General features: G+C 36.6%; 1 protein-coding gene across 2 annotated transcripts in view; it reads left to right on the forward strand.

The window, feature by feature from the left end:
• The window catches only part of LRP2 (LDL receptor related protein 2), a 116,875-nt gene that overhangs the window by 81,675 nt on the left and 18,397 nt on the right, over positions 1–16,803 (forward strand). For both annotated transcript variants that reach the window (XM_064660950.1, XM_064660951.1), the window contains exons 50-64: positions 348–864; positions 2,624–2,776; positions 3,231–3,401; positions 4,649–4,872; positions 5,281–5,458; positions 6,368–6,564; positions 8,179–8,424; positions 9,176–9,304; positions 10,005–10,124; positions 10,694–10,810; positions 11,068–11,184; positions 12,559–12,696; positions 13,431–13,553; positions 14,495–14,623; positions 16,562–16,693. In XM_064660950.1, the coding sequence (XP_064517020.1) occupies positions 348–864; positions 2,624–2,776; positions 3,231–3,401; positions 4,649–4,872; positions 5,281–5,458; positions 6,368–6,564; positions 8,179–8,424; positions 9,176–9,304; positions 10,005–10,124; positions 10,694–10,810; positions 11,068–11,184; positions 12,559–12,696; positions 13,431–13,553; positions 14,495–14,623; positions 16,562–16,693 (2,691 nt within the window). The remainder of the gene's footprint in view (positions 1–347; positions 865–2,623; positions 2,777–3,230; positions 3,402–4,648; positions 4,873–5,280; positions 5,459–6,367; positions 6,565–8,178; positions 8,425–9,175; positions 9,305–10,004; positions 10,125–10,693; positions 10,811–11,067; positions 11,185–12,558; positions 12,697–13,430; positions 13,554–14,494; positions 14,624–16,561; positions 16,694–16,803) is intronic.

Consider the following 16,803-nt stretch of genomic DNA (forward strand, 5'->3'; position numbering starts at 1 on the left):
TTTTATTTAAGTCATACTTATTATGTGCTGTTTTAACAGACTGTGACAACGAGCTCATTATATGAACTACATATAGTTCATTCGTTGTTATGTATTACCCTTACTTTTCCAAAATATGCCATTCAGAAGTCCATGCTTGGTACTCAGGGTGTTTTGTGACAGACCTCAAAGATGCTAGAATAATTTCGTATTTGATTAACTTGTTTTCCTTTTTCCTTTATTACAGCAGCCCACATTCACATTCAGCATTTCAGGGGGTAGCAGGGAGAGAGAGACAGAGTACATTGGAAAGTGACTGCCCCAGTACTCCATCCAGTTCCTTGAATAGAACTCCTTTCCTTCCCCAGGTATAAATGAATGCAGTGACCCTTCAATCAGTGGATGTGATCACGACTGTACAGACACACAGACAAGTTTCTACTGTTCTTGTCATCCTGGATACAAACTTATGTCTGATAAACGGACTTGTGATGATATTGATGAGTGCAATGAAACTCCATCAGTATGTAGCCAGATTTGTGAGAACACAGCTGGCTCCTACATCTGTAAGTGTGCCCCAGGCTATATCCGGGAGCCTGATGGAAAAAGTTGCCGGCAAAATAGTAATATCTCCCCATACCTTATTTTTAGCAACCGTTACTATCTGAGAAATCTCACAGCAGATGGCCAGTCTTACTCTCTCATTTTGCAAGGACTGAGAAATGTGGTGGCACTGGACTTTGACAGGGTGGAAAAGAGGTTATACTGGATTGATGTGGGGAGGAATGTCATTGAACGAATGTTCCTAAATGGAACAAATAAGGAGGCAGTGATAAGTGATGGTGTGCCCAACGGGGAAGGTATCGCTGTTGACTGGGTTGGCAGGTAAGAAAATATGTTTTCTATCTTTCTGGGCTCCTAAGGAAATGATGTGTGAAGGAGTTTATCTTAAGGTTTTTCTCCACTTCATATGAAATTTCTGATGAGTCCTGAAATTGTTTTGGTTTGTGAATGCAGTGCACACCACTGCGCTGAAATTGTTTATCAGTGTTTAATGCGTAATACTTTTCTTTCATTACTCTCATATCTAGTATATTGAGGTTATATCAGACTTGCTCTCTCATCAATTAGTCCTTTGCTAGCAGTTGTTGGGGTTGGGATGCAGGATTCTCTCTTTGCATAACCAAAATGTTATATCAGGTAACTAGGTTCCAGTTAAGTGAGGAATAACAAACATTAATGAAATTTACCTCCTGTACCAATGTGAAGAGCATATTTCTTTTGCTCTTGAAAAATGTACCTTTAACTGATAAACTACATGATCCACATCATTTGCTGACAGGAGACCAGTATGAGAGTGAGGGATTTGGAAAGCATTTTGCATTATGACAAATTTTTAATTGCCTGCTATGGGTCAAAAAGTAGTCTAATTGACTGCCACAGAAACTCTGTCCTTATATGATGCCCTCTCTGACAGTGTTCTTGGCTGCGTTTCATCAGGTCTTGCTTTCTGAGTGCAGTACTATAAGCATAAAAAGTGCATCAGACTGCAAAACAATGAGAATCATTCAAAAAGTCACTTTGGAACTTTAATGAGAGTGTTTATATAAATATGTTGATATTTTTAAACCACTTTGTCTCTAAACCTAATGATAATTAATGTTGCCAACAGCCTCAAATGCTTTATGATTCATGGATAGATGAGGAAGGAAAAAGCTAATTTTAGCTGAAGTGGTTCTACTGTTTCATTCTAATACAGCTGTTGAATTACTTCAGCTATAATTAGGTATGTTTTAGTTTAGTTGGTTTTTGTTTAGGTGTTTCAGAAAGGCTGAAGGACAGTACAGTGGTTGAATTTTTCTGCTTGTTTTCAGTGCAGGGAGAGGATTGGAGGATGCCATGAGATGCAGGTTGGGGAAGACTACTTTGTCCTCCTCCCTGGTGGGAATGGCACTGCTTAGGGTGGTGTAGGCAGGGATTATATCTGTCAGGCTATTTCTAGAATGACCCTGTGGATGCTGGAGCTGACCAGCTCCGCAAAGAATTTCAAAGTACCCTGCTGCAGGTCTAAGTGAATTAAATGCTTTGTTTTGATGCAGGCTTTTTAAAATAATCACTTTCGCTTGTATGATTTCTTTGCTTACAGCTGTGTATATTCCTAGGCAAAGTAATAGAAGTGTTAAAAAATTCCAAGTGAAGTTTAAATTAGGGTGTCAGATTACTTAGGAATTTTCTACCTGTTTGATGGGAGCAGAGGTGTAAGAATGGAACAATGATGTTTCTCTCCAGTATTTTACAGCCCTGGTCACAATCCATTACACTGCATGTCTGTTTTCCTGCTCCTGGCCCTTGTTGGTAGGACAGAAAGGGAAGAGGGGTTTAGGAATTCATAGGTAGATGGTGTATTATTACTCAACTAGGCAACTGCAAGTTTGAATTGGGCAGTAACAATCACGGTTACAGGAACAACCAGAGTGAAAAGGGCAGCCTGGAGCATGGTGTAGAAGAAATGTCAGTGGAGTATGCATTCCTTTACAGTGGATATATTTTTTCTAGGAGAAAAAACCTGAAATTCAAAGATTCTGTGAAGCAAAATAAAAAATATAATTAAATAATATTAAATAACTCTGAAACTTAATTTCAGAAAATTGTACTGGGTGGATGCCTACAAAGATTGTCTCTATGTCTCTGAACTTGATGGAAGATTCCGGAAAAAACTGGTGGATCGGTGTGTGGATGCCAACAACACTTTCTGCTTTCAGTACCCCAGAGGAATTGTTGTTCATCCAAAATATGGGTATGACATTTCAAGAGTGCTTTTCCTTTCTTTTCCAAATAATACTGCACTGTTTTGAAAATCTGAAGTAAATTTTGCTTACTTGCATTTGGATTTGCATGGCGTTAGTTCTTAGTTGCAGCTTAATAGCTAACCTGTTCGTAGGTATATATTCAGGGCACTGTGGAATTTGGTTCCATATGGACTAGCAAGTTTTGATTGCAATGCTAAAAAAGGTTGATAAATGTGTGTGTGATTTGGCAGATATTGGGTCTGACAGTTGCATTCTTTGAAGGCAATTGTGATTGCACAATTGTCTGCTGTAGCAATTCAAGTAATGAATATATTAGCTTTCTTCTTCCTTAATCTCTGCTTTAATTCTGTGACAGGAAATACTATATTTGAGACTTGGCTTCTAATATTGATTTCAACATATTTTTACTACAATTCTGACTGTAAGTATTCATTTGAACAGACAGGTTTACTGGACAGACTTTGCAGATCGAGCCTATATTGGACGAGCAGGCATGGATGGCAAGGAGAAGACTGTGATTATCTCTACAAAGTTAGAGTGGCCCAATGGACTTACCATAGACTACACCAATGACAAGCTCTACTGGGCAGATGCTCATCTAGATTATATTGAGTATGTATGCAGAAAAGGTTAAAACAACTGAATAATTGCTCATGTCAGAGCATTTACTGGTGGGAGCATTTATTGGTGCTGTAGCATCATATATATTAAAATGTCTGGAGTAGTAGGTGATAAGTATCATTAGAAGACATAGTAGCGTAGTTGCTATATTTGCATTCTAGATTCCACTGGAAGTGGTCTGAAAAGTATAGAGAAAAGGTTTACACTCTGTACTCAAATATGCAACTTCTCTGTATGTAGTATACAGGCTGAACCAAAGCAAAATTGAGTATAAAATACCTGTTTTTTTATTCTCTTATTTCTGCCTATAGATAAGAGATGAACTGTAACTACACTAGTTATGTGCTAATAAAATAGTATACAAACTATAGTATACAACTATTCAGATGTCTGAATGTCCCTAGGTACGACATGGAATTTCCTGTTAGCACATGGGATTTTTTTGCTAATCAGGAAAAATCTATTAGTTGCTTCTAGTATTAGAGAATTAAATATCAGTAAAAATGAGTAATAGTGCTCTGACTGTTTCAATGTCATGACATTGAAATACTTTGAAAACAATAATTTGTATTTATGTTAGTGTTTATATTTGTATTCATATTTCCACGTACATTTATATTTATATTTACTTCTATTCTTCTCTACATTAATTCTTCTGACAGCCTTTTCTATGATGAAGTGTTAAAATGTCTTTTAATGCATATTAATTATATGTATGTTTCTCTTTTTCTCTCTTGTATTTCATAATTTCCCCGTATAGCAAGGTGATAGTAAAAATGTAAAATCTTATCAAAGACAGCTTATCAGAGGAGGCTCTAAATAAGAAAGATATATAAAATTTAGGAATATAGGAAGCCTATTATTGTCTTAAGTGTTCCACTATTAACAATCTGAATCATCCAGGCAAGCTAGTCTCGTGTGACAAAAATAATTTGCTATAAGGCAGTAAATGTGCAAAATTTCATTGGACTAGCCAGTGTGCTTCTGTGGGAAATATACATTTCAGAGGATGTTGCTCTATTCCATTTATTTGCCTAAAATAGCCTGTTTTACTTTCCTCCATGTATTAAAATGAATTTGCTGAGGACGGTGCTCTGTCATTACGACATAAAGTAGCTTGAATTCTACATTGCATGATTCTGGTCACCAATGATGAAGTACCATAAGCATACATAATAAAGATGGGAAGATGTTTTAGCATTTATCTGAATGTTTTGCACATATTTTTCTTTGTGGAGGTACTCTGACCTGGATGGACATCATCGTCACACAGTATATGATGGGACTTTACCTCATCCATTTGCAATAACAATTTTTGAAGACACAATATATTGGACTGACTGGAACACAAGGACAGTTGAAAAGGGAAATAAATATGACGGATCAGACAGGACTGTTCTTGTGAACACCACACACAGGCCATTTGACATCCATGTTTACCATCCATACAGACAGCCATTTGGTGAGAAAACAGAATTAGATTTACATTTAGAGGGTCAGCTGTATTCAGAGACTAGTTGTAAAGGGTCCTGAGTGCAACCAGCTTTTGCCTTTGCTGAGGGGAATAAAATGCACAGAGTAAATGTAGGCATCTACTTTACATTTATAAATTGCCCTTTCTTTGAAAAGTAATGAATGGAAGTGCATAATTGTTAAATTATTTTCTAAAATATCATGGCTTAATAGCTTACATTTCCTGCATATGATATCACATGTATTTCTCTCAATAAGTGCCTACTTATCTAGGTTTTGCTTTTCAGTCTCTCACATTTAAGGTTTCAAAACAGTGTTAGAGGAATCTATTGTAGATTGAGACCTTTGTGTTCTGGAAGTTACAAATTATGGTAATATTTTTCTTCTGTTTTACCAGTTAATAATCCTTGTGGCACCAATAATGGTGGCTGTTCCCATCTTTGTCTAATAAAAGCTGGTGGTCAGGGTTACTCCTGTGAATGTCCCGATAACTTCATGATAATACAGTTCGGTGATACAGCCCACTGCCTTCCTATGTGCTCCAGCACCCAGTTTCTCTGTGCAGACACTGAGAGGTAAGTCCACAGCTCACTGTTGCTTTTTCAATGTCTTTTTAAGGATGGATGTATTTTAGAGTTTAGTCTCTTCAAAAGGACATGAAATTAGGGATTCCGTCTGCTCTCACTATGAGTTTTTGATGTGCTTACAAAGACAACACCAAGACAAGACAGGTTTACATTTCGGAAAAGACTTCTAGACTGGTTGCTTAAGTAGTGCTTTTTTACTTTTCTTCATGTTATATGGCATTACTAATGTAGCAAATTTTTGGTTATTAGAAACATGTACCTCCAGGAAGCTTCCTGTTGAATTAAAAAATCTGCGACCTTCTCTTATTTTTTTATACATCTTTTGCAATGTATCTGCTTCTGCCAAATATATGCTGTCTGCCTGTGGCTCAGGAAAGCCATTTAGCTGATGTGAGGGCACATTTCCAACACTTCTCTGAGACAGCAGTGGAGGGAGAGGAATGGTGATACAAGAGCTCTTGTGCTAATGTATCACTCTGACCCTGTGAGGCAGGTGTGCTTATTTGAAGCAGTGTTACAATGATAATCCCTGGTGAAATTCTTGTGCTAAAGTTCAAGTGAAATGCTACATCATTAAAAACCCAGTTGAAGAGTGATCTAAAAGGCATGAGAGAGTATGAGCACAAATATACATAAAAATCAAATCCTTATTAATTTTTTGTGAAATTCTTCCTAGAGGCCTGCCAGTATCCTCTGTTTATCATCTGTTTCTGGTGACAGTATTATGGCATATTTTATTAGCATTTGGCATATGAAACAGAAGAAATTAAGTTCAAGGTGTTTTGGACGTTTCAAGAAATAACACTGAGACAAGACTGTATTTTGTGCTGTAGAAGGATAGTTGTATATCTGTAAAGCCATATCCTCAACACAGAAAACATCGTTTTCTCTTTGTAGGTGTATTCCTATCTGGTGGAAATGTGATGGACAGAGGGACTGTCGAGATGGCTCTGATGAGCCCCCAACCTGTCCGCACCGCTACTGTCCTGTTGGGCAGTTCCAGTGTAATGATGGGAACTGCACAAGTTCACATTTCTTGTGCAATACCCAGCCAGATTGCCATGACGGATCAGATGAAGATCCTGTACTTTGTGGTATGTTCCAACTAATAAATTTAAGTGTTTTGCCATTATAAAATGAGTAAACAACATAAAAATTTCAGAATCGTTATCGCTTGTTTAAAGATGAAAAAGTGAGATAAATATAGTCTTTTCTAGTCTTGCACCTGCTAGAGCAATTCACCTCAGTGCAAGCAGGATAAAGAAGAGCAAAAATGTACTGTATCGAAACATAAACATTTTCTATACTTTTAAGACAGATTTACACTGTTGTGAGTTACGATCTGAGGTATAAAATATTAGAAACAGGACTCACTTTGTTTTGTTCTAAGTAAAGCCATGGTGAATAAGGGGAATTTAAGGCTTTCTAATGTCCAGGTCAATCTAACAGGTGTGCTAGTTTTCCCTGTATTTTAGCACTTAGTGTGATGGGACAAAATTACTGCACCCTCTGCATTGTACAAAATGCAGTGCAATGTGGGAAGATTTGTTTTAGAAAGCTGTATGTGATGGCAGTATTATAGAAATGTAGCATAATTATGCTTATGAAATAATGTTATTTCCTTAAAAACCTACGCTGTTCCACATACTTACGTCTAATTTAAAAAAGCACATCCTTAGTTCTCTTTTTGTACGTAACGTGGTTCTGACAGTTGCAAGCTTAGTAATATAAAGTGGAGGGGGAAGCAGTGTGGTTGTATAATTGATAGTTTGTCATTGATAGATAATTGATAGTTTAGTCATTGCCTTCCATTAGCAAAGTGTTTCTAAAAATGACCAAATTAAATGAAATGTCAATTTTACCTGAGTTGCAAAAGCTAAGCTCTTAAGTATGCCACACAGGAATTAAAAAAGTAGGAATGTGGCAGCTGTGTAATGCAGTGATTTTAACATAGTGGGTACAATAAAAATCATTTTAGGTCTATATAGTTCCTTCTGCTCATTGTCTTATGCATGGCAATAGAATCCTTTGGTCTAGAACATGTATGGAAATTATAAGACACTGTTTTCTCTGGAACAGTTTGTCAGTATATGTTAAAAAAGTAGTAGTGTAGTACAGTGAGACATACAAAGTCTGGAAGTAGAGGTCAGTGTTGACTCCTGTTTTCATAGACCTTCAGAGCTCCCCTAGTTTGCCAGCACTGCTGACATCAGCTTTCAGTGCTTTGCTTTTTGGGAACAGAGACTGCACCTTTGCAGGCTGTGGAGCTGGTATTAGTGTGGTCTGCTGCTATGTTTTCTGACCTGTTCATTCATAGAGGAACAGGCTCATCAGGCAATGGGCATCTAAGTTCATAGAATGGCCAGAGCCACAATGCTGCTTATCTCCTCTGTGAAGTGACTGATGGCCCCTGCCTCAATCATGTTGAATGCTGGGTTTATTCCCCTCTGCTTTAGGAAAAGGTAGTGTCTGTCTTGCTCCTAGAAAAATGTAGAATCTTGGTGAGCTTTTCTAAAGATGCCTGGGAAAAATGTGACGTGACATTAGAAGTGTCTACCTTAACTGGGCAAGTAAATGGGATGTTTTAAATTTTTACTGGCTTTCTTTTTAACTTTTGGTGTAAACATGATAATGACTCAATTGATATAACAGCAGCAGACCATTCCTAAAACTTTTGGTATCCTAACAGCTGATTTGTATTCTTCCAGCTAATCACCAGTGTGAAACTCATCAGTGGCAGTGTGCCAATAAGCGATGTATCCCAGAAGCCTGGCAGTGTGACAGAGAGGATGACTGTGGTGACAACTCAGATGAAGATAGTACTCACTGTGCAAGTAGAACCTGTCCCCCGGGCCAATTTAAATGTGACAATGGCCGCTGCATCCCGCTGTCCTGGAAGTGTGATGTGGATGATGATTGTGGTGATAACTCTGATGAGCCATTCCATGAATGCAGTAAGCACACAGCTGTACGGGCCATTCACTTAGGAGTTGGACCTGGTGATCCTTGTGGGTCCCTTCCAACTCAGAATAATTTGTGAACTCTGAGTGCACCAAAAGCAGAGCAAACCACATTACTTAATTTTCATGAGACTGAAAGTTTATTGGAAAGGAATTTTCTGCAAGCTAATTGCATACATGTAGTAAAGAGTGTTAGAAAACGCTCTGTGTGATAGCGTTTGTGTGATAGAAATTATCACAAACTATGTGATAATTTCCTATTATTCTGGAAGAAGATAAAGCTTATTTATGCTGGTCAGACTGTCAAAAACTGGCAGCATCTCACTTTGACTGGCTTGATGCCAGGATTTTCCAATGTGCTCTAGCATGTCTCTCTGAACCACTGGCCATCTTGAAGAACTTGTGACCAAGTTTTGCCACCTGAGGACAAGCCACCTCCTCTAGCTTCCAGATTTGGGGCTTATTGCCATTGTTACCAGATCTAAATAGTCAGGGGAAAACACTACGTGTGTGCTTTGAACCTCTGATGGGTTTGTAGCATATGCAGAATACAAGCAGCATAGATTGGAGAAGATAGTAAAATCAATACATTTAATGCTTTTTCTTTTACAGCACTGAAGTTAGCAGAGAGCTCTTTTTAGTTGAAAAAATTGACTATAATTCAAAACAGGTTTTGAAAGGCAGAATAGCAAGGACAGTTTAATGGCTAAGTAACTCAACTAACATTGACAAATGCTTCTTTCAGTGGGACCTGCCTATCGATGTGACAATCACACACAATTCAGCTGTAGAAGCAACTACCGTTGCATACCATTGTGGGCAGTGTGCAATGGGAATGATGACTGCAGAGACAACAGTGATGAACAAGGCTGTGGTGAGTTTGGAGAAGGTCACTTCAACATAACTTTGTACCTAAAATATTTATCCAATTTGCAAACACCTTGATTTTCTGAAAGTCTTCAATAATAATGTACCTGGGCATCTTTTGTTTGGTATCACTTAATTGCTCTGCTAGTTATTTGTCTTCAGGTGAAATTCTATGTGCATCGTGCATTCAATGCATTGTGCAGCTCACATGTTTATGAGCTCTGAAGATCAGGATTTAATTATTTTGCCTGATACGTCATCAAATGAAAAGGAAATACTGGTGCGTGAGCTGAACTATTAAAAGTATTAAAACTGCCGGTGTTTTCTACATTTATGTAACTTACCTCCTGTGCTGGTGAAACCATCAGTGTGGGAAATATAACAGTGCCTTTTGGATTTGTATTGAAACCACTCACTTATAGAGTTATACACAAAGATCACTGGATCACTGTAGCAGAATCAGAAAACACTTGAAAATGTAACACACCATGATGTCAAGATGCCCTCCTTTGACAGTACTGAGTTTCTCTTTGTGCTTACGTCTCAGTTTGATATAATTTCAGTCGTTTCTTAATCACTTCTCTATTACTTGGCCCAGTTTGTGGTGCAGAGATTTCTGTCTACTTCAGTTATAATCTGTGCATTCTGTCTTATCCAAAGACTGTGCTAATGTGTGCTGTTTTGTTGGCAAACTGTCTGCATTACAGAGGAGATGACTTGCAATCCTTTTGGAGATTTCCGTTGTGACAATCATCGATGTATCCCACTGCGCTGGAAGTGTGATGGAGAGAATGACTGTGGAGATAACTCTGATGAGCACAACTGCAGTGAGTTCTTTTTCAGCTGTAATGACACAGTCCTGCTTTTGACTTAACTATCCTTGTATTTCTGATGAGAATAAGGCAGACAGCTCTCAACTGCAACCATTCTGTTATTTTACACTGTAGCCTTTTATTTGCTGATACTGCACTGATATCACAAGGATGCATCCTGGTTACATAAAAACACTGATAAATCCAGTCATCACAATAACACAAATTCCTGTTTTCAACTGTGACATTTGAATTCTGTCCTATGTGCAAATGTAGTATTATATAGTTTCTTAAACAATGACAATGGATTTTTTTTTTTTAATTTGTATTAAAAACTCCTGTATAATTCTGTGATGAAACAAAGTCCACAATGAATTTCCTTTTTTCTAAGTCAAGGGGGACATAGAATGTGTAACATGTTTAAAGAGTATTGGGGGAGAATGCTGTTTTAACATCATTTAGTTTTAAGGATTTTACCACATTATCTGCCCACATTACATTTGTCTGGTTTAGTGAGACAAGTGTGGATGTTTAACTGTGCATCTGGGAAACTTTTCATATTTGTACATTCATTTTAAATGAAGGTCCTCGCGAATGCACAGAAAGTGAATACCGGTGTGACAATCTGCGCTGCATCCCTTCCCGGTGGATCTGTGACCACGACGATGACTGTGAAGACAATTCAGATGAACGTGACTGTGGTGTGTACTCTCTTACATATTCATACCCTCGTTTCTAGTGTGATAAATTATTCTGCCAAATAATCTTTTATGAGAAGCATCTTTAATGAAGTAATGTTCACCAGATCACTTTAGTCCTTCCACCAAAAGTAGAGGATACTGCAGTTTTAGTGGTCTGGAGTTTTGCAGCATTTTTTAGAATGTTGTTTTCAAAAACTAATAGTTTATCTGGATTTGGATAAGAAGACATTTCAAAAGTTACTTCTGAATCTTTTCAGAGCTGAGGACCTGCCACCCAGGTTATTTCCAGTGTGCTAGTGGACACTGTGTTGCAGAACGCTTCAGATGTGATGGAAATGCAGACTGCCTTGATTTCTCTGATGAAGCAACTTGTCGTGAGTTTCAGACTTTGCAGTTGGTGCTCATTGCGCTCACTTCCAAAAAGATTTGCACTTTTGTCTATCTTTAAGTGAGATGACTCCTTAGAGGTATAGAATTATGCAGCATTCAACTATGTCGGTAAAAATTCAGGATAAGTATAATATTTTGAATCAGCTTTTTGATATAATAATAGGTTGCCCTCTCTTATACTAGTTGTAAACACATTCCTAATGGTAGGAAATGAATGTGTTTACAAGGTCCAGGAGAAAATACATGTGTGATCAAATTAAAATTTTTGACCATCCCATGGACACTGCAAGATCCAAACTGTTTCAGTTGTGCCAAATTCTAATAAGGTTCTGTAATGAGATTTTTCTTTATAATACCCAAATTTCTGTAAAGTTTCCCAAAGTATCAGTGAAGCCAAGGAAATAAAATACTTTTCCATTTCTGTTTTCCTTCTGTATATTGATCTACTGTGAAAAAATATCTGTAGCTTGCATGGAGCTCCAGCCCATCTGTTAAACCAGAAAGTACTGTTCACAGTTGGAATGAAAATATCACCTCTCTGCTCTATCTGCATTGACTGACATCAGCTTTTTAGGTGATACTGAAGTATTGGTTCTGACTTATATATTCACATGATTTTAGGCTTCAATACTTGAGAGAACTCTATGTTGGTATCATGGCACTTCTGTGCATCTTTACATTTTAACACCGGTGCTTCAAGTAAGAAGGGGCATCTGCGCACTACTATCTGTATTTTTCTGATGGTAACCGCATCCTGGAATGTACATCACAATAGTTGTCTTTCAGAACCTGAGTTACACAACATTTGGCTGTTCTTAAAGGGAGGAAAAAGTGTATGAGAAGCCCTTGAAAGAGCAAGGGTATGGTTTATTTATATAGGTTGGTAGAATCATATTGTTTTCTTTCCTTTAGTTCAGTTTCTTTCACAGTTTTTACAGAATCTGCGTGGGGTTTTTTACTATACCAACATGAGTCCTTTTGGAGTTGGATATCTTAGGTACTTTTTCAGTCATTCACATTTTGTGCCAGTGATGTTAGTTACCTTTATTACTGAACTAGATTTGTCAGGAACAAATTCATGTAGCATTTGTTAAGTTAAAATTTATTTTCAGAAGCTTCTGTAACTTATATTGTTGCACTATTTATTTAAACCTGAGTTAATTACATTATCGCTACCAAGAAGTCCTCAGTCCTTGCAGTCTGTTGTTGCTGTACATCTTTGCAGTGCCTCATATAGTATCTCCTATTATGGAGAGAAGGGTTTTTAGAAATAACATAGGATTGGGCTGAATATTTTTCAGGAAAACATAACATTTTTATTGTAAATGCAAATGTCATAATCCTTTTCCTTTCTTCAGCAACACGGTATCCTAATGGTACGTACTGTCCGCCCACGCTGTTTGAATGTAAAAACCACGTCTGTATCCAGCCATACTGGAAATGTGATGGTGATAATGACTGTGGAGATGACTCTGACGAAGAACTTCACCTTTGCTGTAAGAGAGAGAAATTATACTAAAATGAACAATATGCTGAATAAATCTACCTACAATAGACAGAACAATTAAAAAATAAATTTTAATTTTTTGGGATGAGAACTTCATATGCAAGTTCACTTCATCCTCCAACAATGTGTTTCTCACTGCTTTGCAGATATTTGTATATGTGGTTATAAAAGTAGGGAGAAGCATAGCAAAGAGATAAGGACACTGTTTTACATTTTGCAGTTGGTTATCTAAAATAAGAAGATCAATTTGAAATTAAAGATTAATTCACTTGATGTATATTCTCAAAGGTGCTGAGCTTTTAAAGCTATTGGTATTGTCACAGTGTCTTTGTAAGTAATGGTTGAGGAGTCCTGACTTCAGCTCCAACAATTAGTTATTGGAAGTGCTACTTGAACAGGTTTTGTCAGTTGTACACTATATAGCCACTAATAGCATGTTGGATTTTCAGTCACTATACTTCATGAACAAATCTAGAAACTTCAGTGTTATATGTAGTAGAGAATATGCCTTTGGCCAAAGATGATGTACTGTCTTCTGACAAAAAAATGTGTAATGTCCTAACATACAGTCACCAAAAGAAAATATCCTTTTGGGTCTGAATGCCTTCTCACCTTTTGAAATATACAAAGCATATCAATGTTACCAGATAAAAGTGACTGAAATAATTTTTGTCTCAATGGCATCAAGTATCGAAGTGTGATTGACTTGATCTCTGATTTCAGTGGATATTGCTTGTGAATCTCCGTTCCGCTTCCGATGTGAAAACAATCGCTGTATATACAGTCATGAGCTGTGCAACCAGGAGGATGACTGTGGAGATGGAAGTGACGAGAAAGAGGAACACTGTATGTTTACACAAAATTGAGCATCAAATTCAGTAATTGCGATGTGATTAATATTTAATACCAAAGAAATGTCAAAATGAAACATAAATTATTAAAGCAATAGTATGAAATAATTTAAACTATGGTTATTGGTACTAAGTATTTATGGCTCTCTGTACAAGTAGCAAAAAGCTGCAAACATTTGTCTGAAAAGTAAAGATAATGATTTTCAAAACAATATTGTATTTTAATATGAGCCAGCAGCTAAATTTTATCATCTTACTATGAACTCCACTTAAAATGAGGAAAAAGAAAAAGTCTGTATGTATCATAAAATTAGGATGGGATGGATAAAATAAAGGAATGGCTACTTCTGAATTTGTGGCACTGTTATGCACATATTAATAGTGTTGATATTTAGGTCCACACTCTGCAGAAACTCTGTTAATATTCAGTTGGTTTTTGCCCTCAGATATCTTATGTAGTATCTTATCAATCGACATTGACTATGTCGATTTTTACATTATCAAGTTTAATCATATTCTTAGTTGGTTAATGATATTATTTGCTGACTTTATTGCACAAAATTCTAGAAGTTAATAGATTACTAGTATTTCAATAATCTCTTGAAGTCTCCAGTAGATATATGAAGTATATCACTAAAGGATATTAATAGGCTTGCATTATTTAAAAGAAAGTTTAATCAACTATTAAAAAGAAGAATTTTCCTTCTGTCTTTTTAATAAAATAGTGGAACTTCTTTCAGTTCAGGAATGTGACTAGAAGTCAGGAGGTTTAGGTCCTTGTTATGGTTTTAGCTTTACTACAGCCTTTCAAAGTCACTCTAATCATTCTTTTACCAGATTGTATCAGCTTCCCCATGAGCAATGTGGAATAGTGCTGTCTCTTGGTACTTTGTAGCTGAAACTGTGACAGAGAAAAGTTTCTCTTCTTGGCTATAGGTAGAGAACCGACACCAAGACCGTGTACAACTGAAGAATTCAAATGCAATAATGGAAATTGCATTCCTCTGCATTATGTCTGTGACAATTATGATGACTGTGGAGACCATTTTGATGAAATGGGCTGCAGTAAGTAATAATATCAGTAGAACATAAAATTGCAATGCTATTGAAATAAAAATTTCTGAAACTGGTAACAATACATCTTCTTGAACAGCATACTAAGAAGTATTCCTTTTTAATTAGCCTATGTGAATTATTTTATTTTATTTTTAATTAGCCTGTGCTAGGATTACCCAATGATAATATTTTCTGGTTTTAATCTTTTTCTATTTTCATTCTTTCATTATTTTAATTCATTCTGGTTTAATTCTTTTTTGTTTTCATTATTTTGTACATGTCTGTACAAAAATATGTAGATGTGGCACTTAGGGACATAGTTTAGTGGGGCTTAGCAGTGTTAGGTTTATGGTACAACTTGGTGATCTTAAAGGTCTTTTCCAACCTAGATGGTTGTATGAGTCTACGAAAATCAGTTCTCTGAACAGTCTTTTTTAGGCTTAGGGTATTTATGTATCACCAAAAAAAAAGGAGTTTATCTTTTTTTTTGATCTTGTTTTAAAATGAATTGTACTACAGAGGCAATCTGTAATTGCAATAGGCCAACCTGTGGAATTATTCATGGGAGACTCTTAACTGGTATACATTGCTCTAGCCCTGTTAAAAGTATATTGAGATGCTTCTATTTCCTTTTTAAAGACATGACCACAGAATTCTATAAGGACAGGCAGTCGTTGGCCTGACTGCCTTCTTGAATTCCCTGTACAGCTTTTATTAAGTATGTATTATAAATTTACTAGCAACCTTTTAGACGCAAAAGCTTTGACTTGAACTTTGAAGGAAGAGAGATTATTCCATGGAATCTGGAAACAAAAACTCCTAACTTTTTATATCAATGTGCACAATGATAATATGAGCATGTACTTGCAATTTCAATTTGTCAGGCTGTGATGGCTTCAAGTGAAAGTGTGCCAAATGCTGCATGGGTGATTTGCAATCCAGCAGACTTGCAGAACACAAATAACTTGGAAACCTATAGTACAGTCTATTTTGAAGCAGCTGGTTTTTCTGTTTCACTTACCATCCCAATGGTCTTTAGGTAATATAACCTAATGCAATGACTTGAGGAAAATATAAAAGTATAAATGCTGTGAAACAGACACCTTCTGGCAGTCAGCACTGTACTGTTTGGGGGTGGATGTGAATGCAGGTCAGATGGTAACATTCAGAGCCTTCCCAACATCAAATACCTGCTATGGAAAAAACAGTATATATGTGTGTATATGTGTACAAGTAATTTATGCTTCTACACATATATGTGAAATTGAGCTGTTTAAACTTAAATTAGTCAGCAGTGGAATGTGAATGTATAAAGGAGATAATCAGCTTAATGTAATGTTTTTTGCTGTACATCTGTATCTTTTCCTCATGATCTGTCATTGAACATATTATTTATCTTTTCTCCTTATATAACAGATACTCAAAGTATTGAGTAAAAATACTCAAGTATTTTGTGCATATATACAGTATGTCAGAATCAATAGAATTCTACATGTACTTTGGGAAGAGTATAATTTTCATTATCTGTTACAGACTATCTATTATCGCTGAGTTGGCTTTTCCATTATAGGCATGTTTGAAAGGGCAGTGCATTCTGTGCAATGACCCGTGCTGACTTTAGGTTAGGTAAGGCATGAACAAGAAATTCTGCAGTTGCTGCAGATTGGTGGTAATGTAGAATGTAATTTCTGTTATGGAAGGTGAGCTTTAATGGTTATGGCTCTTTATCCTGACCCTGTTCACTGCTTTTTAGTTGACAGCCCTTTTGACCAGTGGTTACCATTCTCTTCTAATTTTAGTTAGAAAAAAGGAAAGAAAGCTAACTTTGTCTACTTGAAAACTATTTTCAATTACAGTAATGATAAAAATTGTTATACCTTCCCCATATCACTTCATTTTTTGGTTATAATTGCATAATATGCTTTCTTTTTTTTTTTTTTTCCCCAGATCCTGGAACAGAGCGAACTTGTGCGGAAAATATCTGTGAACATAATTGTACCAACCTGAATGAAGGAGGCTTTATCTGTTCCTGTAGGCCAGGGTACAAGGCCAGTGAAACTAACCGAAACTCCTGTGATGGTATTTTCAATCTTATAAATGTCTTCTCACTGTTAAGTGTTCCGTGACCTGTCACTTTGTGATTCTATTGTGACCATTCATTTTCACATCTTAACAGGATTTTTATACAT

The sequence above is a fragment of the Pseudopipra pipra genome, chromosome 7, assembly GCF_036250125.1.
Source record: "Pseudopipra pipra isolate bDixPip1 chromosome 7, bDixPip1.hap1, whole genome shotgun sequence".
Classification (NCBI taxonomy): Eukaryota; Metazoa; Chordata; class Aves; order Passeriformes; family Pipridae; genus Pseudopipra; species Pseudopipra pipra.